Raw genomic sequence first — 16,604 nt, 5'->3', positions numbered from 1 at the left:
TCGGTAATTCTGTAGTTTTCTCAATTTTAATTATTTAAATTCAGTTTTTTTAAAACTTTATTAGTTCATCTTAGTATCAGTTCAGAGAGATTCATAAATTAATTTGTATATTTTTACTTAAAGCACAATATGCTAGATGGCGTTAACAGTACTGATTGAGATCGATATATTAAAATATATTCCGTAAGATGTCACCTCTATTCGGTTTCTCTTTCCATAATAATACAATATAAGGTACAAATGTTTAAGTCGTACGCTTTTTATAAATATGTAATGATAAAATAATGATAATTCAAATAAATGCAGATAAATTGCAAAAAAATATAGAATAAATTTATTAAAATTTTATAATTTCTTTTATATTTATAATATGAATATAATATATAAATACGATAAATACAATAAATATAAATACGACAAATGTAGAATAACAAATATAACTTTTAAAGAAAAAACAAGATAATTATTTGTAAATTCATATAATTATCTTTTTTATCGATTATCAATTATATAACGATAACATTTTTTTGTAATAAAATCCCTTATAAAATGCTGAAATGTATAGATTAAACAAATGGGTTATTACAGTTATTACTTTATAATTTTATTAATAAAAAAATATCATTCATTTCACGTTTGAATTAGATTAATCCTTGTTAGCGTATCGTTTATTTCGTTTTGTTATGTAAAAGAATTAGATAATTTGCATTAATTATAATAATGATTAATGTGTTATCATCGTGTCAACATTGTTTTATTTAATTTATTTTCGTATATTACTTACGTAACCTCAATTCAAAAGCGGACACAATGGTATACGTTAATCAAATGATTAAATAACCCAATAATAACAATTCATGATAAAAAAAGCAATTGCGCGGAATGCTCGTATTCGTGAATGCATTGGATATTCGCGAAATTAACGAATCAACGAAAATCAGCAAATTATCGTAACGATATAACGTAATGGAAAAATAACTCGAACCACTAATTTAAATAATTGCGTGCGCTTTTGTTCTGTATCGACTACTCTAATAAATTGTAGTTGAATGAAAATCGATTTTTTATCGATGTACGCACGCTCGTGGCACGGTCATCGAACTAATTGGAAATACGTACTAGAATGCTCTTGAGACCCGAGGAGATACGATAAAACGATAATCAAACGATTAGGAGTAGAGAGTTTGTTGACGAGGGACGAAAAAAAATTCTTGGTACACAGCAGGTCGGACAACGGCCTCCGGTGCACTCGGTTTACTTTTTTAAATAGTTGTCGACTAATTTTAACTACATCGCGGTCTTATTGTGTAACTGACCTATACCGAATCAATCATCCCGTCTTTCTTTAATCTTTTTACCGCGACTCTTCTCCGATTTTTCTTTTCTTCCTTCTACGCTCGGTGTCCCCGTTGTTATTTAAGTTGGAACAAGAACAGCGGACGAAATATTTTCTTGATTCCGGCTTCGGCTCCCACAACGTTGCACTTTTTCACCATGGAAACATTTTCGCGAGCGTGTGGATAGAGGTTACGCGCTCGGGAAAAGAGAACCATTTTTAATCGTACTTACACATACAGTCGAATTATACGTGTAAATCGAGTTACGCGCGCGTAGACGGTGTAACGATTTTTCGATTTTCTTGTTTCACGCTCGCGGAAACGTGGAGCGGAATTAGCAGCGGGCATAGTTGGGTCGGTCTGCATGTTGCGGCTGAAATTTTTTTTTTTTTCGTCGTGAAAGAGGACCGTATTTGCTACTGGTATATATGGCCAGAAAAAATAGACCGACGAGAGAAACTCCAAAAAATGTAAAAATAACCGAGACTTGAAAAATGAGCGAGAATACTTCATTTCTCGTGGAACACGATTCGCGATAGCGAGTGTAATACAGGGCAATGGAAGCATCGTTTATCGATGTACCTGTACGAAGAAACGTGACATTTAGGGGGCCGACAGAAATAGTCTATCTAATGCTTATCGCGTGAACCTTATCTACACGTTTTTCCTCCGGCAGAATGAATACTCTCGCGCCCACGAAAAGCGGCAACCTATTTAAGAATCTCTTTCAGATACGAGTTCTTCTCGTCGAGATCAACTTTTGAAATAATAAATTGCAAGGTACACGTTTCGCAATTTTTTTCTTTGACAAAATATTAATAGGGCGGTTTCTTTACTATGATACAGAGATGTCGGATAAAATCAAATTTCAATCAATTTCAATCGCTATTTACGCTTACTAATCGAAATCTCGATTAATTTGCTCGTTCAAACTCCTCGAATATGCAACGAAACGTTGTTGGTCTCTTTTTCCCCTCGCTCTCTCATTAACTTTCGTTAATCTCTGCTTGATAACGACAAGAGCATCACCTGCATTGTTTCGTCATTAATTTTCGTCGCGAGAAAAAGACGATTCCAGCATTGCGCAACGTCCGTTGTCTTTCTTTAATCATACATCTCGCTGGGAAGGATCCCAGGACGTTTCCGACCATTCTGTCCCCGAATCTCTTTCCCTTTCGTAACACTCTTGAGAACGATTCTTTCTTTCGCGCGATGCTTATCGTTAATTGCGACTCCCATTAAAACGTATGAAATTTTTTGGAAATATCTTTTTTTTTTTGGACTCAAGGATCGAACTTAGCCTTCCATTGTCTCTTCCTCCCTCTTCCTCTAGCGAATCTCGAGACAATGCGTCGCAAAAACTGTTCGACGAGACGTTTGTTTGACGTTCTGCTTCACGCCACGTCTAAAACGCGGGATTTCCATCGCTGCGTGCACGAGTAGGACTAATTTAAGGTTGTGACGAGAAATTGTCCGACGCATAGGTAAACAACCGTCTGCTAATTCGATTTGCACCCCCCTTCGTCGAATCCAATTAACGGCGAATTGCCAGGCTTCCCGGATAATCGGTTGCTATCCGCAATTAAATTCGTCCCATTGTCAAACATTTTCCCCGCCGGATTTGGAACAAACAGATTATATCATCTTTGCCATTTTCAACTTGCTCTCTCGCGCAAACTCTTCCCGATGCAAAGGCTCGTGAAATCCGCAAAAAAGCCAAAAATCTCTTTTTTGCGAAAAATACAATTAAAAATCTCCGCTTAATTATAAAGTTCCGCTCGCGTGCGTCTGGAAACGGGCGTAATTTTCACGTTTCGTAATTCGTGGTCTCGAAATCAAGGTCTCCGAATAGCGAGGAGGGTCGAGATCGGTTTTCGGAAACGAAGCGAGAATGGGAGAAGAGGCTGCGTGCAAAAGAGACACGCTCGCGTGCTAGATTTCGCGCGCGAAACGGGGTTAATATCGACGATGCGACGAGAAAACGATTGCGCGTGATCAGTCGGTGTTTGACGGGAACGATAGCTGAATGCACATGTTGCGCTCGATCCGATTGGTAGCCGATCGCATCTTGCTTCCACGTGAAGGAATTCGGTAACAAGAAGGTTCGTCTATCATTTTCTTATTCGTTCGAATACATTCTTCCAATATCTGGCACATTTGAACGAAATTTTGCACAATTTTCTATTAGAATTTATATATATATATATTGTAGTTGATCTTGGCGTGTTTATATTTAAAGAGATTATATGGAAATCTAATCTTCTTAAAACTAGATAAAAATTATCGATATGTTTATATGCTTTACGAATTAATCGTTCACGAAGTATATATATATATATATATAAGTTTTACGTCTGGAGAAGCATTCGCTAATTTTCTTTCTTTCAGGTCCGTGTAAAAGAGTAAACATAGAAACCGCCTTTGATCCCCGGCAAATCAAGTCTTTTCAATTTGGACCGTTCGTAAACGAAATTGTGCCGCTTCGTAATTACGAAAGTAGAGGTCTGAGAGGGGTTTTCGAAGTTTGAGGCGGCCTCGTGCAACAGTTCGTGTTAAATGGGAACGGAGGAAAAGGCAAGGAGCGTTCCGTGATACGAGGTTAACCGAGAGAAACGTCTACGCGAGCGAGTAAATTCGGAGACACGCTCGTGTGAGAAGCGGTGAAAAGCGGGGAAGAAAGAAATGGACGGCACGCCCCGCGAGGCGGCGAGCTCGATGAAAATAGGAGGCACCGGGTCAACCGAATTTTCCCAGTAAAAGGATAGAGCTTTTTCTCGAGAACACCTTCTTTTCCCAATGTTTATCGAGCTTGAAAAGGGAAACGTTCTACCATTGACAGCGACGATTCTAAATCTCCTGCGAAAGCAATTCGCTCGAGTATCGTGGCAAGTTTTTTTCAATGCGCAAAAAACGCATTTACCGCGCTATTCTGACCTTAAATGTACAACTTTAAATTCGCGTTGAAACTGGGGGAAAGAGAGAAAAAAAGAAAAAGTACGTTTGGCTGGAAACGTATTAAGAAATTTGTTTAGAGAGAGAGTTTATCAAGTTTCTCGAATAAGGCCAAGTCGCGAGATGTGAAAAATTTCTTTGGGGAGAACGGTCAAAGGGAAGTTGGAAGCGGTCACCGAACGAAATTTCCAAGACTCGCACCATGCTCGGTCCGTGAAACGAGCAAGTTTCTGGAGAAACGCTCGCGCCTAGTGTCTCTCTATCTCGTCGAAAGTTGTTGAACCGAATCGAAGTGGCGTTTTATCAGCGGCTCGTTACAGCTATGTCGTGCTTTCGATACAATCCTTCGTTACGCAGATCCGATCTCGCCCCTCCTCTCCGTTCTCGATGCGACTGGAACGGATTGATTCGCGTTTGAGACGCGCCGTGATCCACTGAAATAGGACGCAGCTGTTTCCGTCTCTCCGAGTTCCCCGTGTAATTTGTTGCCTATTGTTAGCGCGCCAGCCCTAAGGATATCCGTAAACAGGTAATCCTTATGTGGACGGGGAATTGAATCGGAGAATGGAAGCTCGCGAAAGTCGAAAAGAGGGAAAGGATAAGGTTTATCTTTTACTGAATATCGAGGCGGGTGGTAGCGAGGTGGAAATTTTTCGAATTCCCCTCGTTGGTTTTTTCGTCGGGTCGCGATAAGACGAACCGACCGATCGAGACGATATCGAGAGAGAGAGAGGAGGGATGAAAAGATGCTCGATCGACGAGAACCTCTCCATTCTCCCCATTTGACGGCGCAGCGACTGGATGCTTTTCCGTTCGAATTACGCTTTGGAATAAAGATTCGCTCGTGTATATCGAAGAACCATTTCAGCCAATTACATTTGTCATCGTCCGTTCTTTTTCCGTCCCCCTTTCTCGTATCGAATGTACGATGGAAATCTGTCGTTAAATTCTCCCGATTACCGACGGAAGAATCTCGAGAACTCGTATCGGAAAAACGCGACAAAATTATCGCGCTATCGGAATATAACGCGAGAGCACGCGCGGCATTATCGCGGAAATTCGTTGGAATCGATGGAGCTCGTTCGATTTGTGCGTGGGCCATTCACACCCCCTTGTCGTTGCATCGTTTCGTTGCGGCGAAAATCGATCGGCCCGCTTTTCTTCGCCCTTTTCACTTCGCCACGCTCCGAATGCGGCGACGAGGAGGATCGGGAGAAGAAGCGCGAGGGATGGAACGGGGCGGCGAAAGAACAATCGGTACACCACGGTTTGCGCAGAGACCAACGGTGATAAATTGGCGCGAGAAAAGACGAGGAGGAGGAGGAGGAGGAGGGCGAGTCGCGAGTCGGGGAGAAACCGATGTCGCCGGGGTAAATCGATTAAACATATTCCAGCCGGAGAATGGAATGGGACTCGAGTTAGCGACGTTGGGCAAAAGCCGTACTCCAACTTTCTCGCTTCGTCTGGTCTGGAATAATAACGACGAATCGTCGTGTTTGTTCCCCGATACCTTCGAATAATAGAGAAATACTTGTTCGCGTGTACCAGGGACGAGAGAGGATAACTTGATAATACGGGTATCCCATCGATTTTCTATATTTCGTGATATTTATACGTGGTATTCCGACCATCTTTGATATATTAAGCTTGAAGAGGTTGTGAATCGTAAACGACTCGACCAAGTTCAATTTTAAGTTCGTATCTCTCTGTTTAAAAGAAATTAGAAAATGAGCCGAGCTTTATCGAGCCTTCCCCCGAGTGGTTTCGCAATCTAGGAAATTATCGGTGAAATAACTCGGTGAATCGTTCCGTTTACCCGCGATAAAGTCAGAGGAGCTCGATAAAACAATATTCGAATAATGGCAACGCGACAGGGGAAAGTAACAAGTCCCCTGATCTTACCTAAACGCACTTAGCGTCCCTATTGGAGGATCTCTATTTGTCATTGTCGCGGCTTGAGTGAGATTAACGACCGGTAGAAGAAAACTCGGCATTTCTGTTGCAACGGCCGAGAGATTGACCCGTTTTTCGTTACTCGATGGTGGATATTTAACGGTTTTCGATATCGCCTTTTTTCGAATTGGCGAATGATTCGATCTTCGTAGCGCGAGTTTCGATGTTTTCACTTTTCGAACTTGAGAATGGATGGATGGGTAGGTCGATCGTCCCTTTCGAACTTGTTGATGATCTCGAAGCGAGATTTATGGAATCGATATCGCGCGATAATCGAGTGGAGAGCCGAGGTTGGAAAAGTAATGGGCAAAGTTTCTGGCAGCAACCAGTGTTCCAGACTTATATACACTCCTTTACACACGGTTCCTCGCCGTTGTTGGAGCATATTCAAACACGACTATCTCGCGTTAAACTTCGCCTCGATGCGTTTGCTTGTTTTTCTACGTCGTTGTTACTTATTCAAAGGAAATTCTCCACGCGAAAGTGGCAGATACATCCTCCCTCCGTTCTTACCTATCCGGTAATAAAAGCTGTTCTTGTTTTAATTGCATCTTGCAATAACGTTTCGAGCGTAAACAACGTTTCAACGTTACACGATAAACAGAATGTTTGCCGGGGAACGAGGAAAACACGCGGATGATACGACGCACCAGGAAAAACCGCAGTCTCTTCCATCTCTGTCTCGTTTAAACCCCTCCACCAGTTTCGCCAATTCGCCGTTGTATCGTTAAGGAGACATCTGTGAAGCTTCGATACGAATATCCAATTAAAAGTTAAATATTCTCGCTTTTATCACGATCGAGCCTGAATAAAGAGATACGAGGCGATGGAAAGGAAAAAAAAAAAAAAGAAATGCTTTAAATTTCGAACAATGGAACAAGGATGATAATACGATAACTGTGTGCGACTAGTATCATCTAACCGGTGGATTTTCGACTCGACCATTCGTTGAAGTTTGCCTCTCTCGCTGTGTCACTGCGAGAAGCAGCATTTCCATGCAACGACTGCGTTACATATCGAACGAAAATTGTGGAGTATCCTTCGGTATCGAAAAGCGGTTCACAAACAGGATAGAAACAATGGCCTACGAGCGATCCATCTCGAAATTCGCACAGTTGTGGGACGTGCACTTTGCGAAATTAGCCCCGATGGATAATGGAATCTATGCGGATGATCCATGCGCGCGAGGATAACCGAGGCAGCGTGCATCGGGGAAAGTTTGGCCGGTAACTTTCGTGATACGTCACGAACATATGCAAAATAATCATGAGTTCCTATTACGATAGTGCGATCTTGTTTTCGAAAGGCCAAACGCTGCATTTCTAACAAAGGGAACGAAGCGTTCGTCAAAGTACTCGTTTCGCGAAAATTGCGAAAGGAAAAATTCAATCCTATAATATATATATATATATTAAATTAAGGAATAATGAATTAAAGGAAAGAAAGGACTCGTTTATAGGAAGAGGAAATTGGATAGACGTTCCAATCTGAGAAGCAAAGTCGGTGAATGAATCTATAAAATATGTATCGGGATGGGATCACTCGGTTAGATTAGATCTACGGGAGACGAATTTGAAAGCATCGATATCTCGGTTGATCGGAGTCGTTGACTCGAACCGTTCTGGATAGGTAGCTCGATTTATCTCTGTTTACCAGGATAAATAGTAAAGGATAGGAGGGAGGGGGGAATGGAGTAAAGTAGTAGGCGTAGACTCGGCGCCGATAGTCTTAAGAGAGCGGTATCGGCTCCCATGCGATTGTTGTAATAATTACGTGTCGCTCATTCCTGCGTATCTACGTGTTACGCTATTATTTAGACCGCGCCCATCGTTACAGACACATTGTTTAACCGCTATTCGTGGACGTTCGATACACACGTACGTGCACACACGTGCGCGGCTCTCTTCCATGTAACAAATAACGTAACGTTTCCTTGTTGCGCCCGACGAGATGCTTCGTTCCAATTTTAAATATATTCAAACTCGGATATTCAAATTTGCAATTTGGTAGGATACGATGATACGAAGTCTGTCTGAGAGAATAGAGCGACTATGCGGTAACAGGCGGGCACAAAAGGAAGCGACCTGTCTTTTTGCGGCTACGTACGAGGATGCGAGAGATTCCATTTCGTAAATTATCATTGAGCTCTGTCCGCATGAACCATATAGCTGTCCGGAGAGCTAGCATTAATTACACCGCCCAGGTAAAACTTGAGCTTTCTGCATTGTGCACAGGGATTACAATGCATTTTATGCAAACCAGCTCGTAGAATAGCAGCGCCCGTTGAATACGACCGGCCAATCCTCTTTTCCCTCTTTGTTTCTTAGTCGGGCCATCCGTTCCCTCTTTCTCTCCCTATCTCGTTCTCCCACCTCCTCGTCTCCTTTCTCCTCGCCTCCGTGTTTTCTTCGCGTTACAAAATAATAAACACTCCGTGAATCTGTAATTGCTTTCTTAGCCAACATTATGCTCGATATTATTAGTGAGACGGCTCTCGTCGCTTCTCGCCCTCCGCGAGACACCCTTTCCGACCGACGGCACACATTTACCAGGGTGTTTTTCGTCCAAATTATTGGTGGTCTCGTCGAATCGTCGTTCGAACGTTTTGCGCCTCGACGATCGTCAAATTTTTCCAACTTACGAAAAATCGATTAATTTATTACGGGGAGCGCCGTCTAAGGTTACAATTGCCGAGCGTATGCGCGTTTTATACGGCTTCGCGGTTTTCTCCATCGAGAAAAAGAGACGAGGAGTCGTCCTTTCCACTCCGTTATCATCCAGTCGAGGGAAATGTCGCCTTTTTACGTCGAACCTTGGGAACAATTTGCAAGAACGGCGAGAAATCTGGCGTATGGGTGCATTATTCGGCGACACGTTGGATGAACACAATGTAACGGGTCATTGAAAGTAATGGTTGACGCGCCGTTGTTATTGTACCTGCTCGTTCTCGAGGATTAGATGGCATAAAGGAAATGGCAGGTAATTCGGGAATTCGGGCACGATCGTAAAAATATAAATGCGCTTCTTAGAAGAGGCATTAGTTTAGGCAGGCAAATCCAATTCATCCTTTGGAAATATTACGATTTAACGATTTCCGGGCGATTACCGTTGTTTCTCTTCTCGTTGTCCCTCGTTGCGCATCGGCCATCATCCGTTGGTCATTGGAAAGCGCGTGCGCAATGAAAATTTAAATAAAAATCATTGAACGATAGAATTCGTGTCAAGGATGACTTGATATCTCGTCGTTCGCGAGCGTAAAATAATTGTACGGGTGGCCATGTTGGTCGCGATCGTTTCAAGGTAAATCGGGGCAACGGCGATCGCTTTGAAAAATGTTTCGTCGGCGGAGTTTGCCACGCGAAATGCAACAAGTAATCGATTTCGTTTGCGCGATTGTTTTGCGTTTCTATTTCCAGCCAAGCTCTTTAAGAATACGAGATTAAAAGAAACGAGCACGGTATGGATCGAAGTAAGCGGAAACCCTAGTTCGGGCTTCTATGGATATTTGATTACACGCTCTAATTCGGCAACCGTGTAGATCTCCGTCTCTGAAACGTATCACGATATGTATTGCATACGAAACTGTATACGTGAGGTCTGCTCGAAGGTGATACGGAGGAACGAAAAGGGAAAGCAACCAGCCAGCAGACAGATATCGAGTATCTCTCGTTCTCACAAATCTTCAGTGTCCCTAATCCACGTGGTGGCGTGAACGAAAACGGTGTTACAATAAAATAGGAACGAGTGAATGAGCAAAATACTACGACGAACGGGAGAGAGTACGCCCTCCATTCAGTGACGCCACCATATTGCTCCCACCTGTTATTATTCTTCTGCCTTTAGCAGTTTGTCTTCCCTTGACCGTATTAACGTTATCGTGTCGATCTTAGTTTCGTACGATCGATTTGCAGGCTCTGTCTCGGAAAATAATAACATTTCGTTTGTCGATTGTTCGAATAAAAAAAAAAATTTGTTGTTCGTTTTCCGCATGAAAATCACATTCCTCGGATAAAAACATCTTCCACGCTTCCACTTTCACTTTTACAATTCACTCGCCAATTGTTGGCCATTACTTTTACCGTTATAAAAATATCCCTTGTCCCTTGCGATGAGGGATATTTCTCGTTGTAAAAACAGTTTTAATATCCCGGCTTAACCTAAGCGTAACGAATAAGTATTTACGGTGAATCATGCAAGGACAATAGTGCAATATACTTAAAGCACGTAGGATGCGATGGTTAAGAAAGATAATAAATGTAGAAAGTACGTTCAACTTGGGCCACGTTCAATTTGGTCTTTTCTAAGATTTTCTATGATTTATCGCTTCGTTTCAGGCTCGAATATTTCTATTTAAATCTAATTTCTACGTATCAAACGTGTCGTTGTCCTGGATGGAAAGGTGCGTATCTCGAAATTAATTTATATTTCATACAACAATTTACCCTGAATCGGATACTTATTTCTCTTTGGCGGAGAAAGGAGATGCATCCGCGGAGAACAAGGGAGAGAAACAGGAGGATAGTAGGAAGGAGGGGAGAAAAAAAAAGGAAAAGAGGAAAAAAAAGGGGCCGTGTCTGTGGAACAGGCAGAACACCCACCTTGATTCGATACTGACGTTCCAGACGATCGAAAAAAAATCCATCGCAAGCGTCCCTCGAGAAAATAGAGTAATTTAGATAACAGCCATCTCCCCCACCATTCTCTGTCTCTATCATACCGGTGAAGTTCCTCGCGTAACGTGTCTCCGGAGGCACGATGCAGCCGCTGTTACGCTCGTCGTTGCGATTGAGAAACTGATGCTAGTCCCTGAAAAAAACCTTTATTCTCTTGTCTATTCGATCAAGCTACGGGACATACGGTGCCCGTTCTGGATTAAGGCACAATCGTGATACAATCGCGAAAGTTGATCGCGAAAATTCGTGAAAACGAATTCGTTCGAAGTTATGCTTATGACCGTGGGCTCACTACAATTCGCGTCTCTCTTTCTTTCCTCCCTCTCTCTTCTATCTTTCCCCTCCGTGGCTTCTTTTTTCTCTTTCGTTTACTAGTTGGAAAGTTAAGCTTTCTTTGTCACGTTCCCCTTCTCCATCTTTTGTCCACGACTCCCCTCCAGGAGTGGAGCAGGTAACGTGCCAACGCCAGGCAATGGCGCCTTAGCGGCTGCACCTGGACTAACCGTTCGCCAGGTGAGAGAGCACGCTGATTGGTCGAGCCGCATAAAGTGGCACGCTGATTGGCCGATATCGCGGTTCTGTCGGTACGGAGCTTTAATCTCGTTTACCGTAGGCGCGCTGCTGCTCAGTTTAACTTACCTTTGCTGCACGAGCGGTTGGCTTCGCAACTCACTCCGAACATTCCGTGAAAACTTGCGACCATAAGACCTTCTCCAGTGTGTTTTACCGTACAACAGTATTCGTATTCGTTCGGTAGTGTGTTGAAAGTTGTGTCGGTCTTCGATCGTCGAGGGTGCGATCGCTGGAAAACAGCAAGGAAGGATCGACACGACAATCCGTAAGATCGCGTCGCCACTCGTCCGTATATGTGCGCGCGCGCAAGATCCCCTCCTCCAGTGCTTGTGTATATACCTGTACGTAGTGTGTACGAGCAAGCGGGCAAGCGCGCGTGTATATAGCTCCACTTCTTTCTCTCTTCTTCTGTCTTCTTGTACCGTCTGCGTTCCGTGCGCTCGTGTTCGTGATTGGTCGGTGCGTGGCATTTTTAAAAAGTCGTCCTGCTTCTGTCCGTTATAACCTGAGAGAGATCCGGCAGCGGTGATGTCGCGAAACCATGAGTAAATCGATATCGTGATCCATGTCGATACGAACCATTCCCGATTGCGAATTTCTTCGATTGCTCGCGATACGATACTTTCCTTCGTGTCGTGATTAATTATTTACGGGTTCTTCGCTGTTTTTTACCAACGAACAGAGACCGCGAGAACACGTACGAGAGATTCGAGCAAGAAAGGGATAAGGAGCTACGATACCGGCTCTCTCTTGCACCCAGAATTCCTCGCGGCACGTTTGTCGAAGTAGCGGAAAATTTAAACACGATATCCTGACGACTCGGCAACGTTACGGAGCAACGATTATTATCGTTGACAGATAGAGTACGCGAGTACGAAAAAAGAAAAGGAAATAAATTCAAGAAGGAGAAGAAGAGAAAGAGGAAAGCAAAATACGCGTGCAATTCCTTTTTCCGGAGCGATTCTCCTGAGTGACATATGCGTGTGGCGCGTAGATTCCTTGCCAAAGATAAAGTTTGGATGCGAACGGGAGCGCTGGAAAGTGGCTGAATTTCGAGAATAGTTTCTTCTCGACCTTCTGTTTGGAAGGAGGGGGAAAAAGAAAAGGACGATATAACTGTCGCGGCGATTTTAGAGAAGTGCAGTTGCAGTTCTCCATTCGTGCTTCGTTCATCGGTCGAGTGTCGGTTGTGCTATAGTGCATCGTAGTGTTGGTGCGGGGTAAGGTTAGGGTTATACAGAAGAGAAAGATAAAGGGAAGAGAAGGTATAAATGAATAAGCGATAAACTGCAATATCGCGATTAAGTGCAAACGACAAGACAAAATATCGTTGCAAAAGGATACCGTTCGAGAAAGAGTTGTTCACAATCCTCAAGAACTGGATTACTCAAAAACGGATAACTCGAGAATCGCTAAAATTTTGCCTGTTTATAAAAAAGGTAAGGGCGTGTATTGATATCGTGGGTCATTGGTCCGATATATATGTATATATATGTGTATGTGTGTGTATATATATATATACACACACCGATAATAGCTCTTATCTTTGGCACGTTGAATCAACGAGCGTTCGTTTTCGTTAACTAATACGACAATCTATTTTTTTTCTTTATCGTTTGTTTTTGGATCCGCTTATCGATAAGTATTCATTCGATAAGCTACGATATTCGACAACGATTGGTTACGACTACGGCAATTATAAATGTTATTTTAACTACAGTACTCATTCAAATTCTAGAACGAGGTACATACATTATTTGTAAAAAAACTAATTTATTACTCGACGGTTAGAAATGTGTTTTTGAATGGATTCGTCACAAGAGGTTGCGTTTTATAAACTTGATAGAAAAGAGTGTCAATAATCATTAGAATCTATTTTTTTTTAAGAATAATTAACGATGTAAATGAGTCGAGATATTATTAGCGATATATACACGTTTTTACGTGATTAATGCTTAATTTTTCTCACCATAAAGAAAAAAGAGTCGGTTTGCTAGCTGTTTAACCTCAGATCTTTCGCTCAGTCTAACCTTGAAATCCCACTCGTCGCCTCTCGCGAGTTTTTAAAACACTCGATCTTGGCTCTCTCGTGGGACGCGCGCATGCGCTGTACAGTTGGTCCTTTTTATATTCTTTAACTCGTTTCTTTCTACCTCCTTCTTTCCCGCGTGCCTTTTGCTCTCGAGACTTCGACAAAATTTCGATTAAAATCTTTACCGGTGTCGGTGACATCATTAACTTTGGATATATTTTAAAAATAGGCTTATTTCTGTTTCAAAGAACGCGTAATTCAAAAGAACGCCATCGATTCAAATTCAGTGGACAATAAGCATTGGATTTCTGTAACTTGGCGGGCATTTCGCGATGCGAGACAAAGGATGTTTTTTTGCAACATCCATTGATATCGATCGATTCTTCGACAACGATGCGAGCTAATATTTTCGAATTGTCGTGCATCGACAGTGTATATTATTCGTAACATCGGTTTTTCTCTATTGTGCGCATCCCACGATATCGTGTTTACGTCGTTCAGGAATGTCGACTATTCTGGGAATCAATGAAAAGAAAAAATCAGTTAAATCGAGCATGACGAAGCTGAAAATTGCGCGGAAAATTATCGGAATGCTGTACAAAGATGATTTGGTGGACGAACGTGCCAAGAGCATTTCAAGGTCATTCGGAACATATTTTTCGGAACATATTCGTTTCAAAAAATATGATTTAATCGACGTAATATACATTTCACGTACATATGAATATTTTTCCTTTCAGTTTCTTACCGAGTAATTATTTTATTTTATTCGCGTACAAGTGTTCGCGTTTCGCAACTGAGAATTATAGAAACTACTAATTTCGTGGCATTGCCACGGCAGGCGACATTTATTTAACTGTCGTATACTTTGCCTGACAACTCCTGTATACGTTTCGGCGACGAGTAATAACACTTTTCCGTCTGAAATACCGCAAGAATGTTAGGAGAAGGGAGTGGGCCACGAAATTACAACGATTTCAATCTCGAAAGAAAGGCGTGAATTGAAAAAAATGCAGGAAAGAATACCGGATAATTATATTTCTTGGTCGACTGAGGCCAGTTTTCGATTCACGATCTCAATGAAACGTTTCTTGCTTAAACAGAAAAAAAAAATTTTTTTTCTCCTCTTTCCTTTATGAACAGTTCAGTGACTTCTCTCGCGATTATATAAACTCGCGTAACGAGATGATTCGAGAGCGCAGTTTTCGTCGTGATTCCAAGTGTCGACAAATTGCAACACCTTTTACGATATCCTTTTTTATCGTGCTTGAAAGATTTTATAGGTCATCGAACTCGCGCTTAGATCTTAGGTAAGCATCGCTATTCCAATCGTTTGATTCGCCTGTGGAAAACGTGTTATTAGCAAAAGGCAGCGTGATTAGGCCATTCGTAGCGGAATCACGCGCAGACCTCTTAGAAGAGAGAGAGATCGCAACGGAACGAAGTTGAAGTTAAAGTTTCCCCGGGAATCCTTTCGCGCCACTTACGCCATTTCTCGTGCCGCACGGTTACCTAGAAAGCTAATTGCGTTCGGTTAAATTTCATTTCGAGGGATAAAAGTTTCCGACCGTCTTACTTTTCTCTTCTTCGTTCCCCGTAAACGAGACGTTGAAGAAGACGTTGATTATTTCGATAAAATTGCGCGGAAAGTTGATTTCCCGCCGCGTCGCTATCACGATGGTATCGGTCGCCTCGGCCAACTATCTTGCTGCGGTTAATGAAATCTTCATGAGCTTTATGCCGCTTTATCGGTCGTCGCGCATGCCTCCAACTAATTTCCCCCGCGTCAATTCAATTTTCTATTAATTAACGACCCATACCATTCTCCTTTGTCCAGGATAAACTCCAATCCGTATTTTAACACCGCTCGCTATAATCTTGGATGCGTTAATTAAACGTTTACGAACGTTTACGCTACGATTCTATGCTACGTTTATAAAATATCGGTAAATATATATATATATATACATACACAGATAGAAAGAACAAAGAGGGATCGGAAGAGATATATATGTTTCCTGGATAGCGCGTTGCTCCCGCGTGATGAGATTCATTCACACGAGTTCTCGCGGCCATTTATTACGCAACGTTCTCCGTTGCGAAACTTTTACTAGACAGCTCAGCCTCTTTGAATAATTCATCGGAGAAAAATATATCGGGTAGACGTTGGTTGGCTCTCTTTCGATCGAGAATAATTTCTCTCGGTCTCGGTTACGTTAATTACCGTTAAACGATTAATGAAGATTAAAAAAAAAAAAGAGGCGTTTATAGAGGCGAGGAAACGTTGCGGCTCGTCCGGACGATCGAGCCAGATTCCTCGAGAAATCGGGAGAAAAAGCGAGCGATACTCGTGCGAGAGGTTGGATCGGCTCGTGATTCCAGTTTACGCACTCGCGCCACTTCCGTCTATCGCGCTCGTCCACTCGAGTGTAACGATTGGCCTGAATCCTTGCAAATACGACTAGACTCGCGTACATCTTTACGAGCGTTTACGACGCGAATTATTCGAAAGTAGGATCGCTCGCCGCGAACATACGCAAATATTTCACTTTTATTTTTAACGTTTGACCGATTTCTCTTTTCTTCTTTTTCAGGCCGTACCCCCAGGGATGGTATGAGGGACGATTCCGGCAACATTGCCGAGGTGGTAAGTGTTTCTTTTTATCTGTCACTTACTCGCCTTCATTTTATTATTATTTAAATGTAAATGTAAATGTTCCTCCGTTCGTGTTATCTAAATTGATAAATCGAATTAGCATATCTAGTCGTTTCTCAAATAAGGGAAAAAGTATCGTACGAAAGGGAAACTATTCCCTTCCTTTCGTCTCTATTTCTGAGAAAATGGATTTCAAACATTCACCCGGGATGCGCATACTCGAGCACCGAGTCTTGACCTCGCGGATATCCCAACGGTACTCGCGTCACCCTGCTCTCGCAACTTGTAACTCCGCTCTCAACCCTTATCTCTCCAAGTTAAACTCGATAAACGCTTCTAGTTTCGTCCGAAACGAGGAGAGGAGGGGGAGGAAATATCGTAGATTTTCGATGAAAAATCAAAAACTGGCTTCGTACAAATTTAAAAAG

At 42.3% G+C, this 16,604-nt stretch overlaps 1 protein-coding gene across 5 annotated transcripts in view; it reads left to right on the top strand.

Annotated features, from left to right (window-relative positions):
* LOC107999520 (putative uncharacterized protein DDB_G0271606) overlaps nucleotides 1-16,604 on the top strand; it is a 105,062-nt gene that overhangs the window by 6,620 nt on the left and 81,838 nt on the right. For 3 of the 5 annotated variants that reach the window (XM_062080133.1, XM_028667503.2, XM_062080129.1), the window contains one exon: nucleotides 16,115-16,167. The exons of 1 other annotated variant lie outside the window; for it this stretch is intronic. In XM_062080133.1, the coding sequence (XP_061936117.1) occupies nucleotides 16,135-16,167 (33 nt within the window). In that variant the 5' untranslated portion in view covers nucleotides 16,115-16,134. Of the gene's footprint in view, nucleotides 1-11,541; nucleotides 12,928-16,114; nucleotides 16,168-16,604 lie in introns of those variants that run through there. One more of the 5 variants, XM_062080132.1, reaches the window with a different exon arrangement.

The sequence above is a fragment of the Apis cerana genome, linkage group LG10 (genome assembly GCF_029169275.1).
Source record: "Apis cerana isolate GH-2021 linkage group LG10, AcerK_1.0, whole genome shotgun sequence".
Classification (NCBI taxonomy): Eukaryota; Metazoa; Arthropoda; class Insecta; order Hymenoptera; family Apidae; genus Apis; species Apis cerana.
This window is presented reverse-complemented; position numbering and strand designations above follow the sequence as displayed.